Raw genomic sequence first — 18,685 nt, 5'->3', positions numbered from 1 at the left:
CACACCCATAGGAACCCAACCCAACCCAACCTGACTTCTGTCCTGTTGGTTTTGTTTTCATACAGTTCCAGAACCACAGCATCCCAGAGGGGTTGAGGTTGGAAGGGACCTTTGGAGGTCATTCGGTCCAACCCCCTGCTCAAGCAGGGTCACCTAGAGCTGGTTGCCCAGATGGCTTTTGAGTTCAACTGACTCGGGGAGAAAAAATACAATAGAGGTGTAAGATACATATTAAAACACCAGACTGGACCGTGTCTTGTCTGCAACACCAGGGAGAAATGTGGTTTTTAGGAAGGGTGAGTTGTCAAAGTGAAGCCAACTTCCAAGGGCATCCCAAGGGCATCCTGCGGTCACAAAAGGTTTTGAAGACCATCTGCCTGTGAAGCCAAAGCCACATTTGTGTCACATGCAAGCTGCTGTCTGGTCTTGACTTAGGTGTGACCCCCTTAATAAAAATACCAGCAACTGCAGCTGAAACGGCTTCACTATGAAAGCAGAGGGAGGGGACCCACCTGCCTCCCTCAGGCTTTGCAAGGACACAGAGGCTGTGCTGCCTTGGTCCCCAGGGTGCTCAGCACCAGCAGCTCCAGCATTTTGTAGAGTACCTGGGGCAGATATCTGAAGTAGGAAGAGTTAAGAGGGTTAGGAATAAATAAAACATTCACCCCAAAATGAACGGAGCACAGCAGCTCTGGAGCTGGACTCTCCCATCACCCACAGCCCCACGGGGTCCGTGCAGTAACAATCACACCGTGGCTGGGAACAGACATTTCCAAACAAGCCTCCTTCTATTTGCATTCGAAACATTTATTTTGGGAAATACATATTAAACACTATTATTTATACAAAAATGGACTAAATTTGTCATAATGCTTATAACCCCCAAAAGGCCATTTTAATAGATCTGGATGAAGTTTTTTTTTTATTGTATTATTTTTTTTTCTTCCAAAAAAAATAATCAGGTTACAAAGGAGAAAGCGGCGTGTCTTGCTTGGCCCAGCTTGAGATATCAACTAGAGGAAAAAAAAAAGTTTAAGATGACATTTGCAGAAGTGCCTCACATAAGAGATTTTTCTCCCCATTCATAGTTTTTTAACACTTGAAATATATATATTTTTTTCAGTTAATACACTTTTTTTGGTTTTGTTTTTGCTAAAATATAGCAAGTCAGCAAGTAGATAGATGTTCTTCCCCAACAGCTCTGTTGTGCTGTTGCGGGGGAGGGAACATGAGTTAAGGGGGGAGAGCAGATTCTCCTTGCGATGCACCTCCTCGCACGTACCCCTTTGGCTACGGGGGGGGGACATGTGTGGGGAGCCCCTGCAAACCCTCCACTGAGCAACGTCATCTGGGCATCCCCACGAAGCTGAGAGCGACCTCCTCCTTCCTCCTGGTCACCTGTGCTGAAGAAGGTGGCTCTGCCCCCCGTGGAGACAATTGGGTGGGCTCTGCAGGTGCCTTCCAGTGCTAGAAGATGGGACACGCTGCCATTTTAGTATGTGTCGTCCCCTCGTCCCCCCCCAAAAGGGTGATTTGCAGAAACGTTTATCCCTTAGAGAGGATACAGAGACAGACAGAGCGGACAACAGGAAGGCAAGCGGAGCTGGGGTGGGGGGGCAGGACTGCAGAGCTCCGCTCCGGGACCACCCGCTCCTGTGTCACGGCGTTATTTAACTGACCCTCTTGCGAGGTATTATTTACTGGAGATTCATTGAAGGAGGAGGTGCGGTGGGGGGGCAGAGCAGGGGGGGGCCATGGGGCACAGCACCCACAAACACCACTCCAGCCTTCCACACAGCTGCAGGGCTCAGTCTGCTCATGCACAGTCCCCTTGCACAAGGGCTAGCAAAACAGAGGAGCGTGTTACATGGACACACGTCACACAGGGGATCCAAAAGATAAAAAAAAATAATTAAAAAAATACCCAACAGCCTCCTCTGACGTAGGGAAAAGCCCGAGAATCACAAGGGTCAGACAGGACAACCCTCTGCCTCCTCCCACCGCTTTGCAGAGACGTTCCACTCTCAGCCCCCTTTGGACAAACATACTCCAAGCCTTCAGTGGAAAAAACCCACCCAACTGAATGAAAAATAAATATACAAGTGTTCCCAGGACATCAGCCACATCTGTGGTCCAAGGGAGAGGGAAAAGGAGTCTCTACAAAGTGTCGCAGGCCTTTTGCAGGCTGCAAAGACAGACAAGGCAAGCCCTCCCTCCTCTCTCCCCCACTATTGCAAGGTAACAGTCTGAAAAGGCACTTCTCCCAAAGCAGGTCACTCTGCCTGGCCGGGGGTCGGTGACAGGCGAGGCGACACCTAAACACTCCCAGTTTATTGCATGTAGGAAGGGTAGAGGGGTTGGGTTGTGGGCTGGCGGGTCCCAGAGGGCTGCAGAGGGCTCAGAGGAGGCGGCAGGAGACAAGGATGGCACTGTCTTGCTCTCTTCATACCACCGTACCTTTCTTCCGAAGGCTACGTTCACCTGGAGGAACCCTTGCCTTCAACGGACGGAGAAGAGCCTCTGCACAGAGAGGCAGGCAGGGCTCTTGGAGGCACCCCAGACACCCCAACCCCACCGGCCTCGTGGATCTGCTCCCCCGAGCTCGGCTGTCAGGCCAACAGTGGGGACCAGCAAGAGCCTGACCTCAGTGGGGGGACGGGTCCCCAGCCCAGGGGTGCTGGACCAGGGGCTGAGAAGAAAACTCATGCCACAAAGCGGGGGGGGATGAGCGGTCGCCCCACTCCGCACGACAGAGACGGCATCTGGTTATTTGGTCAGTTAACATTGGCGGGGGGTTTGGGGGGGGTGGGGGAAGAGGGACAGTGGCAGAGGATTTATATAAAAATAAAGGGGGAAGAGGGGAGAAATAGCGAGCGTGAGCGAGCAAGGTCCTGGCTACAGAGCGAGACGGTTACATTTCGTTAGCCACCAGCTCTTTGTCGGTCACGCCGTTGGAGAGCGAGCTCTGGCCCTCATTCAGCCTCTTGACCCTGTAGGCTTCGAAGTGGATGTTGCTGGTAATATCCTTTATGTTCTGCATGTGTGTCCTGCAGGAAAGGGAGACGGGGGCAATCGCACCTCACTGGGCGCAGGTTCGGCCAGCCCAGCCTCTGCCACCCCAACCCTTGCACCCCCCCAACCTCTGTTTTCATACACTCCCTCCAGCCCAAATTTCCCCTCCTGCTTTACTGCTTAACAATAGCTTTAGGGCACAGGAGGGAAGTAAAGGCAATTATGGGCAGTCAGGACCAGAAGCCTTCACTGGTACCAACAGCCTGTGCTTGGGTACGCAGGAGCCCTGGCTGTACAACACCTACGCGGGAAGACCCCAGTCCTGCAAGTCCCTGGGATCAGGTTTGTAGCCCCACACAACTCTCTGCCAGCAACAGCTCACAAGGGTGCAGAGTTTATCTTGCAGCCAAATTTAGGAGGAGCCCAATGCCCCCTCTGGCAAGCCAAAGGGGCTCAGCCTCCCATTCCCCTGCAGCAGGGATACCTCTTTCAAGAGGGACCGGTGATTGCCCAGACCCCACAATGGCACGATCCTGGGACACAGGAGGGTGATGTCTTCGGGCTGGGGGTAGGACCCAGGGCTAGTGAGGGATCACTAAAGCCAAAAGGCTTCCCAGCTGCTTGCAGGTGAGCTGGAGCCACACTGCACGCTGCCAGCAGTCTTGGGAGTCTGTCCTGACCCATCCACTGCTCCTCTCCTCCCTCAACTCAGCACCATAGCTGAGAAAAGCCCCCTGAAGTCACGTCCCATCGAGTGGGGTCACCCATCGGTGAGGGGCTGCATCATTGCAGCAGGCTGGGAGGGGATGGAGGGAGGGAGGAGCAGAGCGAAGCAGTGGCTGCATCAAGCTGGGTCAGGCTCTCCCCTTTCTTTGGATGCCACCTGGTGACCAAAGGCTACAGGGACAGGGCACAGTCCTACCAACCTGATGAGGAGGTCCCGCAGGTAGGCGAACTCACAGTGTGTCGTGTTCTCCACTGGTAGAAAGAGAGAGAAACCCATCAGCGTGCACCCACGGCATCAGTATGGCGACCACGCGGGGTAAGGAGGACCCTGTGGGGCTTCACTAGTGTGCGGAGGGCCGAGACGGGGACTTACCCCAGGGGCTATATGGTGCAGGACTTGAGAGTCCTCTTTGCTGCTGTAAGGTTGGTACCCAGGTACCTGCCCCAGCTCACCATGACCCGCTGGCTGGTGAGGTCTGACTGAGCATTCCCAATCCCTTCCAACCATGTCCCACCAAGCAAGGGAGCTCTCAGCAGCATCTTCCAGCGCAAAGCCCCCTTTGGACAAACACAAGCTTAAGCGGGCCCCAAACAAGGCAGGGAAAGGGACAGGGCAAGCTTAGCAGCGAGCGCCAGGCATGTCTCCATTGAAGTGTTTCATCTGAAGTGTTTGCCACGAGCATCCCGCGGCATCCCCAGCACGTCAGTGACTGCGCTGCCCGGGCTGCCGGTGCTGTGGAAGGACGCAATCTCTTGCTGACAAAGGCTGCTGCTGTCTGAACAGGGCTTGGAGAAAGCAAGAGTGTTTGCAAGAGGGAAAAATCAAGGGGTGTTGCTCTACCACAATTAGTCTGACAGCTCGCAGTTTACCAGGCATTTGAATTGAGAGGTTCAAGTCCCTTTTTTAATTTTTTTTTTTACCCAAACAGGCTTGTACATCATGCAGGAATGGCAAGACAACAAATAACACTGTTGTGCAAAAGCTGCCCGTGGCCATGGCTGGGTCCTGGAATCTCCCTGTGCTGAAGGCAGATGCCACATGCAGACTGCGAGTGGTTTAATGAATCCCACTAAACTCAGAGCTTCCAGGGACAGAGCACAAGAGGGCAGCAGAGCTTTAAAATACAGATTTTCCTGGCATCTTTGTTAAACCATCCCTCAACACAGGATTCCTATCAAAAACTCATAAATGAGAGAAACCTATGAAACGAAGGGGGGGAAGATAAGAGGGGTGGCACTGGAGATGTGCCAGTTGGCTGCCAGAAACCAGGGACAGGGAAACATGTAGATGGGCTGGAGCAAGGAGCTTTCATCTAGCCTTTAGACCATGACTTAAAATGGGGGAGAAAAAAGGAAGATGCCTATGGGATGAAAACGGAAGAGGGAAGAGGTCCCACAAGGGCACCAACCAAATGCATGGTGGAGGGTACAGATGCCAGGGGAAGGCTCTAATCTGGGCTTGAGATACAGAGATATCACCTGTGTGCCCTTAAATCCAGCCATCAGACATTTAACTGTGTGAAAAGCAGAAGCCAGGCCACAAGACACCCAGAAGTGTCCCCTTTGGTACTCAGCAGCTCCCCGAGCTGCACAAAGGCCCAGGAACTTGGCGCAGGAGCATTGGCCAAGGTGTTTCCAGTCCTCAAACACCGGGGAAGTGATTTTCTTTGGAGGGGCAGGGAAGCACTATATACACCTCGACTTCTACTGCTGGTTTTGGACCTCCTCAACTTCTGTCAGGGCAGGGAGATGGGCTCAGGAGGTAGGGAAACAAGGACAAGGTACCTTCAATGGTGCCCCACTTGGTCTTCCTTCCAAGGATTCTTCTTCCATTAACCTGGTACTCCTGGTCACTGCCCACCACTGCAAACGGGATCATTTCCTGAGGAAAGAGAAAAACAAGGCTACGTTTTTCTCCTGAAAACGGGTCAGGAAACCAAGCCAGCGAGCAAAGTCCTACACCAAGCTGCTTTCAGGAGAGTTTCATGGGATCAGCTGGTCTGTCCCTGATGCTCCTGAGCAGCATTGCCTGCCAGGGACCGCAGGCAGCCCAGGACCTGGGCAACAGCGTATGTCACACATGCACCCAGTCCAAAACCAGTCTAAAACCAGCCCAAAACCAGTCTAGCCCATCACCCCATTGGCAGGGTCCAGCATACAGCCAGGGCAAAGGTACCATGATGCTTCCCCAGCATCTGGCAACTGTGGCTCGGTCATTTCCTGATCCAAGGTGGTGTCTTTGTACTTAGAGTCCCTGAAAGACATTTTTCTTCCTTGAATTTGTCCAATCCACTCTTTTGAGCCAAAAAACTGTTAGCTACTTCCTATAGCAAGGAATTGACAGCCATGAAAACAGAGCAGCCTACAGGCAAATTGCCTCCCGATGCCGGGAAGGCTGCTGCCCTAGCCAGGGATGGGCAGACACCAGTATTCCCTGTGCCTGGGGCAGGGCAAGGGGCCATGGGACCTCCCTGCCCGCTGGTTGCTGAGGGTGCCTTTGAGGAACTGGGCTGGGGTAAAGAGCAGCAACATGGATGGGAGAGGACACCTTCCCCAGGTACTTTCCTCTTTCTGTCTCTGCTCTGAGCTCTGGCAGGATCCTTGGTCCTGGGCAGACCCCAGGACCCAGGTCCTGGGCAGACCCTCTGGACAGGGGCACAGCAGCTTTGGAAAGAAAATAGAGGCACTTTGCAAGAGTGCCAGGACATTACCAGCACCTGGAGCTGCAGGACCCATCCAAACACATCCAACCCACAACACCATGCACTAACCCTGAATTTCTCATTCACTAGCCGATCTTCAGAGTCTTCATCAAACTCCTTCTGAGGATACACATCAATCCCATTGGCAAGGAGATCAGCCATTATCTAGGGGGGAAGAGCAGAGGAACACGTGAAGGAGACAAGGGAAGAGAAGCTGCACTCCCACCATGGCGGCAGCTCCCAGCCAACCCAAGAGACTCTTGTGAGCAATGCCCACAGGTCACAGCAATGCCCAGCAGCAACATCTTCCCTCTCCATCCTAAACACTGCCCACCCTGGGGAGAGATACCTGTGTTTAAATGCTACACACCTACCAAGCACTTGCTCTGCAATCTCTGGAAGAACCTGGTGCCAAGACACACATCAGGCTGAGAGAGATGAAGTTATATGAGCTGGGCGTTGCTTTGGGATTGAAAAAGACAATAAGACAATGCAAGCTGCACCAAGCAAAGCGGAATGTAGCTGCCAGGCACGTAATCCAAAGTTAAGAAGTTGTGTTCTGTTGTCTGCTTATGCTCCTTGGAAAAGGAGTCACGGCAGCGCCTGATCCGAGGGGACAGGGAAACAGACAGCTTGGAAGAACAGCCTCTAAGGATATTGCCTCTGTGCAAGGGGAAGAGATGCTGAAATCTGATTCCTGGGTGGAGGCTCAGCTCAGGGGAGCATGAAAGATCAGCCTTCTCCAACAAAGCTGCAAACCCAAACCTAGCCTGCGCACCCGCTCCCATCACTTCCTATGGCAATAAACTCCCTGTCGGCCCTACATTGCAGGCTGGCAAAGGAAGCGGATCCAGCCCAAAGAAACCCCCCCCAGCCCGCCTCCCACCCCCCAGCCAAACCCACTCACTATTTTTAGGGGAACAACCCAACAAAGCCAACTCCGTAAGGCATTGGAGACTGTTCCCCTAACTCAGTGCAGTGCTGGCATTAACCTAGGTAGCCTGCAGCCAGGCTGGTGCTTCACCATCACCTGCCCACCTTGATCCACACCCAAAAACCTATAGCCTCTCGGAACCAGCTACACACCTAGATGCAGACGGGGCTCTGCTTTTTGGAAGCATGCACACAGGCACGCCGGAGCACAGGGAAAAGGTCCCAGCCCGTGCCGACCTGGACTGATTACCTGTCCTCTCGTTTGCACCAGCAGATCTGGAGCCATGAGTGTAAGGAGGGCGACCCCTTGCAGAAGGGGCACTGAATACATGCCACATGGCTATGTGTTCTCCCTCCATCTGGAAGGATTCTGGGGGTCTGGTTACAATCAGGAATGTAATTAGAGATAGGGCAAGCTCATCCTGTGTCAAGCCAGTGCACAGTGGGTAGGTGAGCCAGGCGGTCTCCCCATGGTCTTTCATTATACAAGGATGGTATCAGCGGCCGAGAGTGCCCAGGTGACATTTTACGTCATTTAGAGCCAACCAGCCACCCGCAGACACCCGGATACGTGCACTCATAACCTCTGAACAGAGCCAGCAGTCTGCAAAAGCCACTGCAGAAAGCAGATGTGGCACCGTGGACTCACCTCCCCATCCTCCCACACCAGCTCCTCGCAGATCTCCATGTAAACAGGCTGACATACCGATCAAGCCCAGCCTGGATTACCTCTTGACTCCATTTCCTGCCATCCTCTAGCTCACTGCTAAGAGAACTGCTTGCAGAGTTTGGATTCAGCCCCCAAAATCAGACTGGATATTCCAGTGCTGGATCCTGCTCATCAAGAACTGCGAAGACACTGGTGCAGGAAGGGGTGGCTCATCCTCTTCTGCACGGAGGCATCGAACAACCCCTGGCTAATGTGCCGTCTTCTCCATAACCAGTGGAGGTGGCCCCTAAACCTGCCCTTTTGGCGAGACCCCCTTTCCCTTTGCTTCACTTCCCTGCAATTCAGACTCACAGACCAACGAGCTTGGTGGCTTGCTTACTTCCACAGGGAATGCTGAGGCCATCATGCCTGCAGCCACATCCATCAGCTACACAAACGGATTTATAGCCCCTTACTGAACCCCAAAGCGGGGCACGTTCACCTCTCGGCAGCACCAGGCGTGCATGGAGGAAAGCCCATGCCTTGCTGTGGATTCAGACAGCCCCTCCTCAGCTCCCCACTGCCAGCTCCCGACGAAGGTGATCAAAGGGAATTTCATGCCTTGCTTCCCCCATAAATCTTGCCCAGCTGAGCTCAGCAAACCCCCACATTTTTTCTGCCTGGTTCCTGTATCAGTGCATGGTGCTGCCCAGGATGGGTTTCCAGCCTCTACGTGCAGCACCGTCTACCTCCCAAAATAACAGAAACCAGCCTGAAAATAGCAACAACAAAGGAGGCAGGAGAAACAGGCCCCGAGACTTACAGCTCAAAACTTATCCCGCACTGACAAAGATCCAAGAGAAACACAAGGAACTGCTTGGAGCGCAGGCCTTTCCTCCGGCCACGTGGGATCGCTCAGAGCTGCAGCCGGAGGAATGCGCTGGGCTCCTGGCCAGGAGCTCGCCTTCCCAGCCCGGCCGGGGGAAGGCAGGGGGAGCTGGGGAGGGGGAAAGGGGCAGGAGGGGATGGGAGACAAGAGATGGGAGCCCAGATAAGAGCCGCCAGCCCCTTACCCTTTGTTTGAAGTAGTCCCTCTCCTCCAGCGTTAATGTGTCGGCTTTTGCAATCACGGGGACGATGTTGACCACTTTGCTCAGGCGTTTCATGAATTCGATATCTAGCGGCCGGAGCCTGCAAAATACAGCAGAAAAAAGGGGATTCGTGCACTGATAGTGAGGTGGGGTCTGCTGCAACCCCCCCGGCAGAGAGGGGGCATTTGAAGACTAGGCACAGAGGGGGAATCGCTTCCTTTCAGATAGGACAAAGACATTTTCTTAAAAGCACAACAGCATGCGTCCATCTCAGAGGTGGTTTGCAGACAAACACTTAAAACGTTTCCCTTTCAAAGCACCCTGCTATCGCCCACAGATCCTCACAAAGCCCCGTGAAGTGAGACAGGGCTTTTATCTCTGCGTGGATGCTTGGCCACAGAGGACTGCGGGAACTTGCCCAAAGCTACGCGCATCCTTGGTGAAGCCAGGATGAGAGCATGGGCGATGCTGGCTGTGGGGCCAGCCTGCCCATGATGTACCAATCAAACTGGGGAGAGACCATGGAGCAAAGACTCCTCCAACCCTGTGCAAGCTGTCACCCACTGTCACCCACCATCCAGGGACAGCATGACATGGAAACGGCCACAGGTGACTATTCTGGCTCCCACTCCCTCCTGCGCTGAGCACCAGCCCGCTGTTGTGCACGAGCCAGGACTGCATCTCGCATCCGTCGGTTGGGATTAAAAAAGGCTCCGCTAATTCTCCAGGGGCTCACACGGCACAGAAGAGATGCTGCTTGTTCCAGAGGGCAAAAAAGGTCAGAAAGTCTCTACGATGAAAGTCTCAGCAGAGGAAAGTTGCAGAGATTGCATAACCCCAATGATCTGCCCCTTGGGAAATCTCTCCCTGCTAAAGCTCCTGCTGACAGCACGGATGCGACCTCCGGTGCCACGCTGTTCCACGTCCAAGGGCTGCAGTCCAGCTGCAGACAGTGATGATGGTGCCTGGCCGTGACCCTCCCTGGCTCCTCGCTCCTCCCTGAAGGTGTTTTTACTGCTGGGAGTTCCCAAGCCAGCTAGAGGAAAGCCCTCCTTCGGACACCTCCAATTGCTGCAGGTGCCCCTTGGTGGCTCTGGAGGTGATGGGGACACACACCCATGCAGGACAGTTGAGCAGATGTTGCCTTGAAAAAGGAAACCTGGAGGTCCCAGTGGAAACCAGGGTACAGGAACACCTTTGGGGTGCTCATGCATTAAGGAGCCTGTTTGAAACGAGCCCTTGCTGAAAGCACACAGGGAAGGGGCAGGAGGGTCATTGCCAGAGCCCCAGAAGCAAAGGGACAACTCTGCTGCTCATACAACCTCATGACCCCCGGTCATGGCATGTGCCGGCAGGACACGACCCAACTCATCTTTGATGAAACTGGGGCAGAGAGAGGTGAAGTCAACTTTTGGAGGAGCCGTAGGCTTCAGTGGTAGACCTGGGGCCAAGAACGAGACCTCCCCAAGGGCAGTCCAGCCCTGTGCCACAAACCAGAGGCCCATGGCAACAGGGAAGAAACCAAAATAAATGGGATGGTGACTTAAAATGCCCAGGTGCAAGCAGGCACCCAGCAGGAGCCCTGCGTTGGGGAACATGGAGCAGAGCAGAGCACTCAGGGAGAACATGGCCAAGAGAGCACCTACTGCCAGCAGCTCAAGCCAAAGCCCACCATGATCTTCTTGGGCCCTATGAAGGGCTCGGAGACCCCTGCAGACCCAGCATAGTTCCTGCAAACCCAGCAAGAGTCACACAAGTGCAAAGGGGAAGGGGCTGATCCTGCTCCTCGGCAGTCACCAAGCAGCATCCCTGTCCTGCGAGGCCACCCCTGCCTGGCTCCAGCACCAAGAGAGGGACATCCAGCCCTGAAGAGACCTGCTCAACTCCATCTGATCCAAAACCGGCAGCTCGAGGCTGCTCCGGCGCAGCCAGCACTGGTGACCCAGCTGAGCCCTTCCCTGGTCAAACCCACTCCTCTCCCAGGGATCGGGCTGGACCGTGCCGGGTGGACCTTCTCCTTGCACACTAACGGCACGCATCGCCCAGAGCACGTCGTTAGCATGCGGACAAACGAGTTCCTAACACAAACTCAGGAGTCACAGATCACCCTGGGCCCCAGGAAAGAAAGAGTTTGGCTATTAAAAAAAAGAAAAGAAAAAAACACAAGGAAACCCCCACGGACACATCTAAGCAGACTTGCTGCTGGCAAACATTGTTTGGAGTTCTGCATAATGTGTTTCCCAGACCTCCAAGGAAGTAATGCAGTTATGCTCCTTTCCCAGCAGACTTCTTTCCCCTCCTCTCTCTTTGCTATTTTTCAAACAATTTTTCCCCTCTAAAAGCCTCTTCCCTACTGAGACTGTGTTCCTGCCTCTTTCATCAGCTTTTCTTTTAGAATGAAGACCAGGATGCATATGTAGCCGATGCAGATGAATTCACAATCAGTCAGACATTTGAATTTTAGCTCGACTGACACATAACAGCCCTGTTACTGAGCCCTCACTGATATTCAGAGGATGCCAGCAGTGAGCCTGAGAGCAGGAGGCAGAGCCAGAACCAGCCCACACCCCTGCCTGTGTCCACCAGCATCCATGCAGGCGCAGTGACCGTGTCCCACACTGGTCTGCACCCAAAGCCAGAAGAGCCCAAGGCACCTTTGACAAGACTTTCTGCTCTGATGGGCTTCTGCAAGTGCCTCATCCACGGAGGCCACCTCCCATGGGTCCCTCTCTGCACCAACCTGGAGACCAAGAAGGGAACCAACAGACTCCCCAGAAGAGCAAATTGTATGTATTTAGGGTATTTTGCAAGTTTCTAGATATTCTACCAATTCCTGCTGGGTAGCCCCCAAAAAACTTAAGTACTTAAAAGAAAGTGATTCTTTTCACTAAGAACAAGACCTGTCACTAGAGATCACGTTCATGTGAAGACACCAAAGAAGAACAAATGGCTTAAGGCGATCACGAGCGCACAGAGCTTGGTTTACACCAATAGCCCTGTACAGACCCAGGCAGACGCGGCCAAGGTCACGATGGGGCAAGCCCAGACCTAATTCCTCTTAAACTTCTGCTGCGAGGCACAGCCCAGGACAGCAGGGATTTCTGCTGGTATCTGCTGGGACCAGTTTTGGTGTTTAACCACCACCATCCCATGACAAGCCACAGGCACAGCAGCGCTGGCCTCTGCCGTGTATCTGAACTTGGTTGACCTGCACAAAACATCGATGCCAGCACCTAGTGAGGATTAGCAGTGAAACCCTTATATATACAAATATGCAAAACAGCAAGAGAAAGCCAGTTATTTCATTTCAGGTGCACGCAATCTGCTCCAAGCAGATCACGAAAGAGAGGGTAGAGCTCAAGAAGAAAGAGCATCTGTTTTCTTCCCCTTCTCCAAATGGTCCCCAATATTATTAACTTGCAACTAGACACATACACACTTTGAGCTTTGCTGGGAGGGGATGGAGAAGCTCCAAAGGGAGTGGATGGGCTGGCGCAGGAGCTGCAGGAGGGGCTCCAGCCCACCCTGGATGGTGCTGGTTACTTCTCCATCCCCTCTTGCTATGGGGCTGGGGAAAGCAGTGCAGCTGGGTACACATTATCATGGCAGGGTACACGTTATGGTGGCTGGGCACGTGTTATCGTGGCTGGGCATGCGTTATTTCTGCATTGCCCGCAGCCACCATGCATGGACAGGATCTAAGCAGAGGCTCATTTCTGCTGGTTCCCTTGAAATGCCATTACAGGAATCAAAATTCATGGTGAACTGCAAAGTTATTTCCTTTTGGTTGTGCCCCAGATCAAACTAGCAGCAAGAATTTGAGCTGTGCGTTAAGCAAACACCAGCGAACACCCGTCAGCCGCCCAGCCCCATCACCAGGACCTGTCAGCCTGCTTGAGGGACCTGGTAGGCACCCGAGAGGGGCAGCTAGAGGGGAAAGCGGCAGTGGGTGGCAGCCTGTCAGCCGACAGCTCTGGTAACGGCAGAAAAGGGGCTGCCAAGGCCAGGGCGGTGTTTCACAGTCCCGTTTCAGAGCCGAGCGGTGCTTCACAGGGGTCACAGCTGAGATATTTATTGGGTGGCTTGTGCGGCTGCAGCCAAAAGCCCCTGCCAGCACGTTACTTAGCCTTCACAAACATGGTTTTACGGGAGTGTTACAAGAAGGACAGGGTGTGTGCGAACTAGATGGGTTGCAAAGCCTGCCCTGAACTCCCTGCAAAGGGAGACAGCAGCGGAAACTTCTCTGCTGATTAACCCTTGAGCTGCACAGATGGGAGGGCCAGACTGAAACAGAGCCAAGCAATCCTCCACTCCAGCCTCTGAATCTGTGCACCTGGTTAACTTTGCTTCCCCCCCCCCCCCCCCACTTTTTATTTAAGAAAAAAGCAAGCTCTCGCCCAATGACCTGGCAAGCTTAGCCCCGGCTGCCTGCAGCGTCCACGTGCCAGGGAAGGGATGCCGAGTCCTGTGCCGTGCCCATCCACGTAAGCAGGGAGGGACAGACGGACACAAGTCACTGCTGCTTTGGCTGCATCACATGGTGAAGGCAGCAGCTCCCTGAAGGCAACACAAACAAGTCCCGTGCAAGAACTATCCCAGGACACATGGCACCAAGGATCCCGGGATGGCAAGCGGCACGGGGAGCACGCCGATGGTGCCACGTGGGCATGGTGGGGTCCTCCACAGCTGGGTGCACATGTCCCTAGTGCAGGTCCTTGCAGCTCTACAAGCCACTGCCCTTGCCAGCCGTGCTCCCCGCTGCATCCCAGAGAAGCCAGAGGCACTGCCGCAAGAACCTTGATGCCCTTCCCATACCCTTCTGCAAGGGACCACAGACTGCCTGCTTCAGCGGGGGCACAAACCTGCACTCAACCTTGTGCAACCATGCCATGCCATGGCCTCCCGCACCCTTGTCCTCCAAAATGGATCCTCTGCTACCAGCAGCTCCACCCAGCAGGAGAGGTGGCCACACCATGCATTTGTGTCCACGGACCATGGGCAGCACTGGGGAAAGCTTGTCCGTGATGATGAGAAACGTAACTTGGGCTTGACAAGGGAGCAGAAAGGAAACCCACTGCCTGCTCAAGCTCTCAGATAAGTAAAATTTCCCACCAGCTTCTCCCTCCCGGTAGGGTCTGTCCCCCTTCGCTCATTCCTCAGCTTATCTCCGTCCTGCGACAGGAGGGGACACGCAAGCCAGAGGCCAGCTCTGACACCAGGGCAGGAAAGAGCAGCCCCAGAGCCACGGCCGGGGAGCAAGCGCTGGCCCCAGCCGGGCTATCAGGCTACGGGGAAGGAGGATCAGCGCAGGGCTCAGCAACGGCCTCCAACCGCCGGGCTTGCTCGGATATTGGAAACACATGTTCGTTGGAGAGAAAGAAAAAAAGCAGCTGAATATCCACACAATTGCTGTTAGCCGGCGGGTGAGAGAAACCAGAGCGCACGGCTGGAGAGGCTCCGCTGGGGGACACGGGGATGGGGCTCCCCACCACTGCCTGCGCAGCCCAGGAAGGGCAGCTGCCACCACCCAAAATCTGCAATCTCTGTGCAGGTCAGGTATCTGCAGGGTCTAAGCATCGGACACGCTTTTAAGAGTTAAACACCCAAAGCAATGAGAAAAAGCTTGAGCGTAGCTAATGCTGTAACACTCCGACCTGCCGAGGCAGGGTCTGCAGATCGGGGCAGAGATAAGCAGGACCAACATGCTAGACTGGCCTAAAAATGTCGTCTCCCTTTGAAACATTTTCTGCTTTATCGTATTAAACCAGAAACGTTTCTTTGGCCCCTCTGCTCCCAATTGACAGCCGGTTACACAAGAAGAGCATAACTGGTCCATGCAGTCATTTTATTCCAGTGAAGGATGCATTTTTGGTCTACCCACTGACAGAAGCAAAACAAAGTCTTTTCTATTGGAATAAATCTCTACATGGGGAAAAGGAAAAGGCTGACATTAATACAGTGCTGGCGGCTTAAGTTTACTTTTTGAAAACAGACCCAAAAAAATCCCCACGCAGACAGAGCCAGGAGTGGAAGGAATTGACAAAAATCAAAAGGAAACTTAGGTCTCGTTTTATGTTGTGATACTTTAAGTCACATTTTTCAAGAAACTTTAAGCGCCCCAGATTTTCACTCCAGGCTGTATGCCTAGGAAAAAAAAAAAAAAAAAGAAAAAAAATAGAGTGAGGTCTGGGCCTTTGATGCTGTTGCTTGAGAAGTGCCAGAGCCAGGAGAGCTCCGTGCTGAATAAACTGCATCCCACTTGCAGACTAGTCAAACAACCTAGAAAATATCCTTACAGGGTGAGGGTGTTCGCTCCCTCAGTAGCACGAGAAAAACCGGCTTCTCCCCTTACAAAGGCAGGGGCACAGAGAAAAAAATTAATGTTCTGTTTGCAAAGGCAGCCTTTCTGTCCAATGTGGGAGCTCAGCAACTGATGTCCATCCTCAGTCAAGCACAAGCAACGCGACCAAAGCAAAGCATGCAGCTTACTGGAGCTCAGGGAGGCTTTGGTGGCCCCTCGGAAGAGGAAATGCCATGTTTCTCTGGGGTACAGCAGCTCTGCTGTGTTATTGAGAAGGGTCCAGATGCTGCAGCCCTAGGAAGGACAGCTTCATGCTGTCCTCAAGCTCCTCAAGTCCCCAGGAAACACGGGGGGATCCCAAGGACAACCCTGACGGCTGAGCTGCCCGAGACCGAATGCAGGAGAGGGAAGCCCCGAGGGTCTGAGCGAGGACGGCAGGGTACGTACGAGTGGCCAGTGGCTGGGATGAAGTATATACAGCAGTGCACCCGCGTGTCGGGGATCCGCTTCTTCCGGTTAATGTTGATTTCCTCCTGCAGGTACTTCTCGTACTGGTCATTGATGAACTTCATGATGGGCTGCCAGCTGCAGAGAGAGAGAGGAACATGGGACGATGGGTTTGGGTGAGGGATCTGGACCACCCTGAACCTCCTGCCTGGCCTGGCCGTGTGAAGCAGAGCCTGCCGAGCCAGGGACACTCAGCATCTTACAGAATCCCAGAAAACAAACGAAACAAAACACACTCACACGGGGAACGTTTTAGTTCCTGTAAGCTCCCATTCATACAGCAACTGCAGGCGGCAGGGAAATCACAAACCTCCCGCCTTCACCGCTTGGCAACTCCACGCACTGCAGGAGGAGGGGATTTACTGGCTGGTTTAGACAAGCAAGTGCCTAAAAATTCCTTCCTTCTCTCCTCCCAGACCCAGCTGCTGAGCAGGGCAGGGCTGGGAGCATCCTTTGGCTCCTTGCACGGTGTCATGGCACAGGAGCAAGAGCAGCAACAAACCGCACAAGCGCAGCCCAGCTCATGGTGAGGAGAAGGCACCTGCCATCGGCCAGCCAGGCCAGCCTTGTCCCAGCCCAGGGGGGCCATGCTGCACAGCCAGCCGCTGTCCCAGGGGCTCCTGGCAGAGTTCAGCCTTCAGAGCCACATGAGCAAGGTCCGGGGACTGGCCACGCTGGCACACAGCTGCTCCCAGCCGCAAACAAAGGTTGTCTCATGCCCGGAACAGCAGGATGTTTGTGGGCTCTCACAGGGTCCAGGATCAACCCCAGGGAGCATGGTACCGCGCTGCCGCCCACAACAACCCTCTCCCCTGCTCCCCACGGAGCATGGGTGGCACAGGACCAGGCTATGGCCCTCAGCACCAGCTCCAGGTCAGGATGCTCCGGGGCTCAGCCGCCTTCCCTCTGCACCGGTCCCCACATCAGCGCAGCCAGCTCACCAGTTCTCGTTGTTGATGTGGTCTCCAAAGCCCGGGGTGTCAATGACCGTCAGCTTCATGCGAACCCCCTTCTCTTCTATCTCTGAAATGGAGAGGAAAGCCGGTACGTGAGGCAAGCGTCGATGAGCACTCTGGCCAAGCCCACCCTCCCAAAATCAGCTGGAGGGTTGGAGCTTTCTCCCAGGGGAGAAATGCACCTTCACAGCTTCTAACAGGCACAAATCAGCCCTCCAAAGGGATGCAGCACCACATCTGCCCTGAAATGCCACCCCCTGTGGCCACCTCACTTGTTCCCTTCCACCACAATTAAGTCAATTCTGGTGGATAAATTAAAAATAGATATTTTTTCAGCCCTGAAAGCATCTCTGGATGGTAAAAGCCCCTTCAGAGAGATGAGAGTGGAGGTTTAGTGGAGGTCCACAACCCCCGCGAGCCCCCAGAGACACCAGGCAGAGCAGGACCAAAAGCCAAAGCACCAGGTGGGATCTGCAGAACCTCACCGTGAGTGATGGATTTGATTTCAATGGTCTTGGGGATCCGCTCTTCAGAAGTCGGCTGTACAGATTTCCGGCTGATTTTGGATTTGAAGAGGGTGTTGATTAACGTGGATTTCCCCAAGCCGCTCTGACCTGGAAAAGAGCAGGATAAACCACAGTCGGCACTCACTTGTTTCTGGACTATTTTTTCAGGGGCCACGGGATGGGGATGCTGACAGACTCAGCCTGCACCGGATCGGTGGGAGGGAGGTAAGAGGGGCAGCTGTTTCTCTCCAGCCTCCCCAACTCAAGAAGCTTGAGTCCATCCCAGGAAGGAGGATGCTGTGGGCAGCAAGCACCTTCCCTGGCTCCAAAGCCAAAGGTTTGCTGGGAGTGAGCAGGTCAAGAACTGGTTCCTTGCATCCAGCTGAAATCACAGCAATCCCAAGGACAGGCAGACACTGTCAGGGATGTGTTAAGGGCTGTGGTGATACTCAGCAGCCCTGAAGAAGGGCACGGGGACCAGGGAACCCCAGGAAGGAGCATCCTGACACATCTGTGCCTTTACCCTCCTGCAGCCTCCCCTGTCCAGCTCCACAGGGAAGACTTAGGAGCAGCTTGGCAAGCCCTTAGTTGGACAGCATTAACAGCAGCAACAATATTCCAAACCTCAGCCCTGCAGCATCCACTGCTGCTTCCCTGCTGGACTGGCTTTTGCAATTGGACCAGCTGGCTGCACTGCTCCCTTTAAGCAGGTCTCAGCCAGGAACTCCTCTGAGTCCCACAAACAACGTCCCAGGAAGCACATCAGATTCCGCAACTTCAGAAAAAACAGCTTTTAGAGAGAAGCATTTTCATGCTTTATATCCCAGAGCTGAGGCCAATCTGTGCAGAAAGGACACCAGCAGCTCTCAAGTCTCCAGACCAGTTGCCCCATGAGCTCGGAGAAAAATTCTTCCAGAGCAAAGAAAACAGAGGAGCTCCTCAAAACCCAGGGAGCAGATGCTTGGCTTCAGAGCAGATGTTCTGTGCCCCCTGCAATCACCGCAGGGCTCCTGCACACATCATGGGGGCCCCTTCAGTCCCATTCTGCTGAGCCACATTGCAGCCAGCTATCATGGCACTGCTGCCAGCATGTCCCTAGCACCACAGAGTCTCTCTAAGCACAGAGTCAGCAAGGGTTTGTTTCACCTACGTCCTCCAGGGCCCTGACCCATCCAGGCTGCCAGAGGCACCCAACACTAAGGCAACGGTAGGGTCAACCAGCACATCAGCACTGGGCATCACCTCCTGGCCAGCCTGCTCCCTGATCGAACAGCAATTTAGAAGTGAGTTTGCGGTGCTACT

At 54.0% G+C, this 18,685-nt stretch overlaps 1 protein-coding gene across 5 annotated transcripts in view; it reads right to left on the bottom strand.

The window, feature by feature from the left end:
- Nucleotides 1-785: 785 nt before the first annotated feature.
- Nucleotides 786-18,685, bottom strand: part of SEPTIN9 (septin 9) — a 105,759-nt gene continuing 87,859 nt past the window's right edge. For all 5 annotated transcript variants that reach the window (XM_075044907.1, XM_075044905.1, XM_075044906.1 and 2 more), the window contains 8 exons: nucleotides 17,363-17,491; nucleotides 16,863-16,944; nucleotides 15,862-15,999; nucleotides 9,096-9,213; nucleotides 6,510-6,605; nucleotides 5,524-5,620; nucleotides 3,939-3,990; nucleotides 786-3,047 (listed from right to left, as the gene is read on the bottom strand). In XM_075044907.1, coding sequence (XP_074901008.1) covers nucleotides 2,912-3,047; nucleotides 3,939-3,990; nucleotides 5,524-5,620; nucleotides 6,510-6,605; nucleotides 9,096-9,213; nucleotides 15,862-15,999; nucleotides 16,863-16,944; nucleotides 17,363-17,491 — 848 coding nt within the window. In that variant the 3' untranslated portion in view covers nucleotides 786-2,911. The remainder of the gene's footprint in view (nucleotides 3,048-3,938; nucleotides 3,991-5,523; nucleotides 5,621-6,509; nucleotides 6,606-9,095; nucleotides 9,214-15,861; nucleotides 16,000-16,862; nucleotides 16,945-17,362; nucleotides 17,492-18,685) is intronic.

Source organism: Buteo buteo, chromosome 13, assembly GCF_964188355.1.
Source record: "Buteo buteo chromosome 13, bButBut1.hap1.1, whole genome shotgun sequence".
NCBI classification, from domain to species: domain Eukaryota; kingdom Metazoa; phylum Chordata; class Aves; order Accipitriformes; family Accipitridae; genus Buteo; species Buteo buteo.
This window is presented reverse-complemented; position numbering and strand designations above follow the sequence as displayed.